At 41.2% G+C, this 6,865-nt stretch overlaps 1 protein-coding gene across 1 annotated transcript; it reads left to right on the plus strand.

Annotated features, from left to right (window-relative positions):
- The first annotated feature begins 4,869 nt into the window (after positions 1-4,869).
- Positions 4,870-6,434, plus strand: LOC121982267 (probable mannitol dehydrogenase). Its single transcript, XM_042535254.1, has 4 exons — positions 4,870-5,030; positions 5,116-5,229; positions 5,318-5,985; positions 6,084-6,434. Exons 1-4 carry the CDS (start codon positions 4,915-4,917, stop codon positions 6,284-6,286), a joined length of 1,101 nt encoding a protein of 366 aa, XP_042391188.1. The 5' UTR covers positions 4,870-4,914; the 3' UTR covers positions 6,287-6,434.
- The last annotated feature ends 431 nt before the right edge of the window (positions 6,435-6,865 follow it).

The raw sequence follows: 6,865 nt of genomic DNA on the forward strand, positions 1-6,865 counted from the left end.
TTCTTTTTTTTTATTTCTGTTAAGTTTAATTTTTAATTATTGCTATCTTTTTGAGTTAAAAGACGAGGAGGGTATACTTTATTTTTTCAGGCAATTCACTCCCTCTTGCCGGCCTCCGCTGCACCTACAAATTGTTCTTGTGGGAAATCTAAGAAGACGAGACTCTCGGAATGATATGTCTGGATTGTTGATCGTATCTCCATGATCCGAATGGTGAACTGTCTTCTGCGTTGACCAAGTCATCGGAAGACCTCCGATCAACAGTACCTATAGTCAGTGACCAAGCTGCCCCGGTCCCTGTTACCCCGGTGCTCGTGGCGGGTCCCGTGAATATATAAGCAGTCGAATAACAACATAACAATAAAATAAATACAAGATGAGTACGATGACATACCCTGGTCCTAGGAGGCGCCCTCGGATGGATCGGTGAGTTGGTCGCGCTGTTGATCGAGTCGTCGCGCCCCTGAAGGATAGATGAATGTGTCAGCTGCGGAGCTGGATCTGCCCGTTGGGAGCCAAGCGTAACCAGAATCCGGCAAACAACAGGCTGACCGAGAGATACTAGCGGCAAGCTGACCGAAAGACGACTTCGGCACACAGGCCGGGATATGATATCGGCAAGCAGGTCGAACACACCACCACGGCTCGTAGGCCGAAATACAACGGTGGCTCGCAGGCCGGCACAATACCAAATCAAAGGATGACAACAACTGTGAAATCAGTGGTGGTCGTGGATCGGTTGGTGACTGTCGCTGTAACGACCCAAATTTCCTCAATTAGAGTCCTAAAAGTAATTTTAAAAATATTTAAAAATAATATAGAAATATTCTAGGGATTTTTAGAAATTTTTAGAGTATTTTTATGTAATTTTTGGAGGTCGTTTGGTATTTTTACTAAACAAAGGAAGCTTCGACAAAAAATATGTTCAAGCCGAGAATTGAACCCACAACCTTTGACTCGGTCAAAACCCAGCTAACCAGGTGGGCAAACGAATTTTTCTATTTAGAAAAGGTAGCGGATTTATTTAAGATAGTTAACAGAATATTGGATTATAAAAGGGATAAGTTGATTTTGGATTTGTCTGTTTAGAAAAGGTAGCGAATTTATTTAAGATAGTTAACAGAATATTATAAAAGGGATAAGTTGATGTTGGATTTGTTTGTTTAGAAAAAGTAGCGAATTTATTTAAGATAATTAACAGAATATTAGATTATAAAAGGGATAAGTTGATGTTGGATTTGTCTGTTTAGAAAATATAGCAAATTTATTTAAGGAGTTAACAGAAATATTAAGTTATAAAAAGGGATAAGTTGATGCTCTGTTTTTCCGTGACTTAAACCATTCTCTCCTTCTCTTCTGTGTACGATGGCGGAGCTCGGGCAGAAAATGAAAGGGAGTTAGGGCATCATCTCCGGCGGCCGGCCAAGGTCCTAGAAGCCCTTTTTGTTCGGTTGTGAGTCCAAGAATCAAGGTAAGTGCTTCTCACCTGCAGTAGGAGTAGTTTCAGACCTTTGTTCTTCTTGAATTCGAAGCATGAGAAGCGCTTATAGTGCAGATTTTTAATTAAGCCTATAATGTAGACTTTAATTAAGCTATAGTGCAGATTTTTAATTAAGCCTATAGTGCAGATGTTAATTAAGCTTATAGTGCAGATTTTTATGTAGGCTTATAGTGCAGATTTTAATTAAGCTTATAGTGCAGATTTTTAATTAAGCCTATAGTGCAGATTTTAATTAAGCTTATAGTGCAGATTTTTATGTAGGCTTATAGTGCAGATTTTAATTAAACTTATAATGCAGATTTTTATGAAAGCTTATAGTGCAGATTTTAATTAAGCTTATAGTGCAGATTTTTATTTAAGCTTATAGTGCAGATTTTTGTTAAGCATTAGTGTGCAGAATTTTATTAAGCTTACAAGTGCAGATTTTATTAAGACTAGTGTGATCGTGCACACGCGTTGCGTGTGTAATATAATAATATATAAATTATTTGGGTCTTTGAAAATCTAGATTATTTGGATTTTCTAGTGTCACCTTCAGAACCAAGAATTAATCATTTGGATAAGATTAATAGTGCAATAATGAGTAATGAGTTTCCCTATGAAAAAAATTATTTTAATTTAATATTATACTTATCTTAGTAAAAGAAACTAAGAAAAGTATATTTTTTAACATCATCGGTCTAAAATATTTATAGAAGTTTATTTGATCATAGTGTTGTCAATTCTAAGATATGGGACTAAAGAGAACTATATTTTTTTATATAAAACAACCAGAGAAAATTACTAATAAACCTTGGAATTATTTTTAGTGCGAATAGAAAAAAGGACAGTAACGTAAATTCATTTTAGGCTTCACCGAAGTTAGTTAGTAAAGGGGGGAGATTTTTAATAAAATAGTAAGATTATAATGCAGATTTTTAATAAGCTTGAATGCAGATTTTGATTAAGCTTATATGCAGATTTTTGTTTAAACATTTCAGTTTTTAAAGAAGCATTCTTTTATTAGAAGTATTAACAAGTATAAGAAAGATAAAGAAAAGAAAGAAAAGGTCAAGGCCTTAAGTAGATCCTAAAGTCAAGACTTTAGGGATTTTGGCACACAATGTGCTAAAGAAATGCAGAGACATTATATATTAGAAGTATTAAAAGATAACAAGTATTTTACTTTTATCAGTGACACTGTACTGGACTCTCAGTTGTCCTTGGGTTGGGCTCCCATAGTTGTCCCTAGGTTTAGATAACCTAGTAGTAACGGCACGGCCGACGGTCGACGGTCGACGACCCGAGGGTCGCCAAATGACAATAGTAAACCCTACTAGATTCGGGACCAGCTATCTCAGGTCTAGTTAGGGATGCACGCATAGCAAGTACAGTTGCCGGGCCCAAAAAGAAAATTGATTATTATTTTGAAGTATTATATGTATAAGTTTTTGAACAAGTAAAGTAAGTTTTACATCAGTATAAAAGTATTAAAGAAGAAGTTTTTAAATAAGTGAAATAAAAAAATAAGTTTAGAACAAATGAAATAAGTTTCATTTTGTTTTAAAAACAGCAAGTTGAGTTTTCTTTTATGCTAGCATGTTATTTAGATTAGCTTATTGTTCTTTGCTATTAGAAAAGCATGAGTAGCTTTACATGTTTAGCATTTCAGTATGTTTGTTTCTTTTACTAGTAGATGAGCATGAGTAGTTTCTCTTTTGAGCATTCAGTTTTAGTTTTCAGTATATGTACATGCATATCGAGATTTTGTGAGTTAGATAGTGCTTACTAAGTAATTTTGCTTATAGATGCATTTCCTCTTACTGCAGATAAAGGAAAAGAAAAGCTATAGTAAAGGAAGGCGACAAGGAGGTGCGGATGGATGTGTGATGCCTGGACTATAGAAGCCTTGGGATTTAGCATAAGAATTTATTAACAAAGGGTTGAGTAGAATGTATTAGATGAGTTATTTAGTCTTCCGCTGCTAGTTAATTGTATGTTTTGAGTTCTCCGAGAGTTTTAGGAATTACTATCAACATGTGTGCAATGTTAGTTAAGTAAAGTTAGTAGTCCAGTAGCGCTCCGCCCTCACAGTACAGTAGTAAGGAGGGTGGGGTGTTACAGTCGCTGTAGGTGGGCTCGGGGGGCAGCGGCGGCCACTAGAAGTGGTCGCGATGACTGCTGGACTCGGTAGCGGCAGAGGCTACTGGATGCGGCGGCGATGGCCACTGGACTCAGCGGCGGCAAAGGTCATTGGACACGGCGGCGACAAAGGCCGTTGGATGCGGCGACGGTGTGCGTGAGGGAGAAGGTGAGCGGCGAATCGACCCAGTGGTGGAGTCACGAGGAGGAGTGGGAGAGGAGAAGAAGTAGCGGCCGACAGTTGACGTCAGCGCCGGCGAGGAGCATGGGAAGGAGGAAGAAAGACTTCGTTCTTGTTGGCGGCGGTTCCTCAAAATCACGAAGGCCGCTCCTTCCATTTCTGTTGAACGGTACTCCTTTTAACACCAAACACTCAAAATAGAAAATGACGAAAATGCCTCTCCTTATCTCATCACCTTATCAACAATTTTAATTTATTATTTGAAAAAATAAATTAATTTATTATCTATTAATATTTTTTGTGCTAATTGCATTTGACCTCGTTATCTCCATGGCAAAATTAATTTAAATTACACTTGTAGATTGAAAGATCATTATTCACCTCCCCTTGTTTGACCATTTGATATTAAGAGTTATTATCTATCCTCGTCGTTTGTATATATATTTCTCTAAACCTTGAGGTCTCCTTATATATGCATCAAGCCCTCGACTCCTCCTCATAACATCCTTCACGTCTCTCTTATCTAGTTCACTTTCCTACTTTACATTGATCCAATGCACCTCCTTGTGCACTCTGTCATTTGTTGATGTCGTTCTTCTTCAATCTTCACATACTTTGTCCTATAATCCCACACCATCGTTCTCTCATCTTCATAGATATTGAGTTATCGAGCTAACAAATTCCTTGGTCATGCCAGCTTAAAATTTTTGCCTAACTCATTAAAATCTTTGCCTAACGTGATAATTAACATTATATCTTCTATTTTGATAATAAATAGAGAATAATTAGAATCTCTATCAAAAAATTTGGAGTTCATATTTAAAAAAACATGAATTTACTGTGAGAATTTTTTCTTTGACTAATTCTTCTTCGCTTCATCCACTCTGTTGAATGGTTTTATCAACTTCTTTTGCCCTCACATATTGAATTGGGAGATAAAACGTCATCAGTTGCGCAACCGCTCGCAAAGAGTCATTGATTACGTCACTGATCCATGAATCCATGATCCACCTTCCTATTTAAGCCCCTCAAATACTTCGCCTGTTCGCCCAATTTAACCGTCACTTCATCTAACGAAGCACTAGCCAGTGCGTCGAAGAACGAACGATACATGGAGAACGGGAACATCGCCGCCGCATCGCCGGAGGAGGTCCGCCGCAGCCCTGCTTTCGGATGGGCCGCCAGAGACACCTCAGGCGTCCTCTCGCCTTTCACATTCTCCCGGAGGTACTGCTAATTGTGCATGCAAATAGATTCTTCCGAAAGATGATGGGACGATTGCCTGAGAAGTGGTCGTCGAAATGCTTGACAGGAAAAATGGGGAGAACGATGTGACCATCAAGATCTTGTACTGCGGCATCTGCCACTCCGACCTCCACTCCGTCAAGAACGAGTGGCAAAACTCCGTCTACCCGATCGTGCCTGGGTAATTAAGTTAATTATGCATCCAGATCTTGGACTTGCTCTCTGTTTTCGAAATTTTATTGGGGGAATTTAATTTGTTGGCGTTGCAGTCACGAGATCGTCGGCGTTGTCACCGAGGTGGGCGGCAAGGTGGACAGGTTCAAGGTGGGCGACCACGCCGGGGTGGGCTGCATGGTCAACTCCTGCCGCAGCTGCCACGAGTGCACGGGGCACCAGGAGAACTACTGCCCCGGCATGATCTTGACCTACAACTCCACCGACGCCGACGGCACCGTCACCTACGGCGGCTACTCCGACTCCGTCGTGGTGGAGGAGCACTTCGCGGTGCGGTTCCCGGCGGGCATGCCGCTCGACCGCGGCGCGCCGCTGCTCTGCGCCGGCATCACGGTCTACAGTCCAATGAAGCGCTTCGGGTTCGACGTCCCCGGGAAGCACATCGGAGTGGTGGGCCTCGGCGGGCTCGGCCACGTCGCCGTCAAGTTCGGCAAGGCCTTCGGCGCGAAGGTGACGGTGATCAGCACGTCGCCGAGCAAAAGGCAGGAGGCCGTCGAGCGACTGGGCGCCGACGCTTTCCTGGTCAGCAAAGACCCCGATGAGATGAAGGCCGCTTGGGGAACCATGGACGGCATAATCAACACAGTCTCAGCAGCTCATGAAGTAACTCCATTGCTGTCTCTTCTCAAAACTTTTGGACAAATGGTCATGGTCGGTGCTCCAGAGAAGCCATTAGAGATCTATGCTTTCCCCTTACTTCTAGGTAATTAATCACCCATTGCCCTTTATCTTTCTCCATGTTCATTATTTCTGACTAGCTCTTGTGCTTTGTGCATTGGTGTCTAATTTGATCGAGTTCAGGTGGGAAATCTATCGTAGGGAGTGCAATTGGTGGGATGAAGGAGACTCAGGAGATGATAGATTTTGCGGCAGAGCACAATGTGACGGCAGATATCGAGCTTATCAGCATGGATTATGTGAACAAAGCCATGGAGAGGGTCGCAAAGGCTGATGTCCGCTATCGATTTGTTATCGATATCGGGAACACTTTGAGTGCTGCTTAAGATCTAGTGTGAGGAATTAGTTTATTGTTGCATGCATGAGGGAGCAATTGGAGTTTGCCCTACTTCTTCCTTACCTTAATTCTCATTTGTATTATTTTTCTTTACTCAATTATTTGAATTTGTAATGGGATGCTGGTGAAATTGAAATAAAAGTTCGTTTAATTGCTTCGTGTAAACATGTCCGTTTGATTGTTCTTTACATGATTTATTCATCTTGTCCCAAAGTCGATGAGATGGAAAGTTAGAGATGTAGCACTCTCGTTGATCATATGTAGACTCCGCTCTGACCTGTAACACAGATTATGTCAGTACCGAGCTAGGGAAAAGGTGTCCGACGTTGGTCCTCCGACGCTCAAGTCAGTCACCGGTGATGAAATAGAAGACGGAGCAACAAGAATGAACAGTAGTGAGAAATGTTTATCGCGTATTGCGTACCTCCACCGATGCTTGGACCCCCCTTTATATAGAGCTCCTGTAGCGCACGTGCACGCTCCCTAAAGTGGGCACGCTTCCCTAAAGTGGGCACGCTTCCCTAAGTTTTTTCTGAAAAGACTTATCAATAAAATATTCCTGACACAG

The sequence above is a fragment of the Zingiber officinale genome, chromosome 5A (genome assembly GCF_018446385.1).
Source record: "Zingiber officinale cultivar Zhangliang chromosome 5A, Zo_v1.1, whole genome shotgun sequence".
Taxonomy (NCBI): Eukaryota; Viridiplantae; Streptophyta; class Magnoliopsida; order Zingiberales; family Zingiberaceae; genus Zingiber; species Zingiber officinale.

Bases quoted from the DNA above. Each gene is read 5' to 3' on its own strand.
- LOC121982267 (XM_042535254.1), top strand. From the start codon at position 4,915: ATGGAGAACGGGAACATCGCCGCCGCATCGCCGGAGGAGGTCCGCCGC. The intron at 5,031-5,115 runs GTACTGCTAATT...AATGCTTGACAG, and splicing joins CCTTTCACATTCTCCCGGAG to GAAAAATGGGGAGAACGATG. The intron at 5,986-6,083 runs GTAATTAATCAC...GATCGAGTTCAG, and splicing joins TGCTTTCCCCTTACTTCTAG to GTGGGAAATCTATCGTAGGG.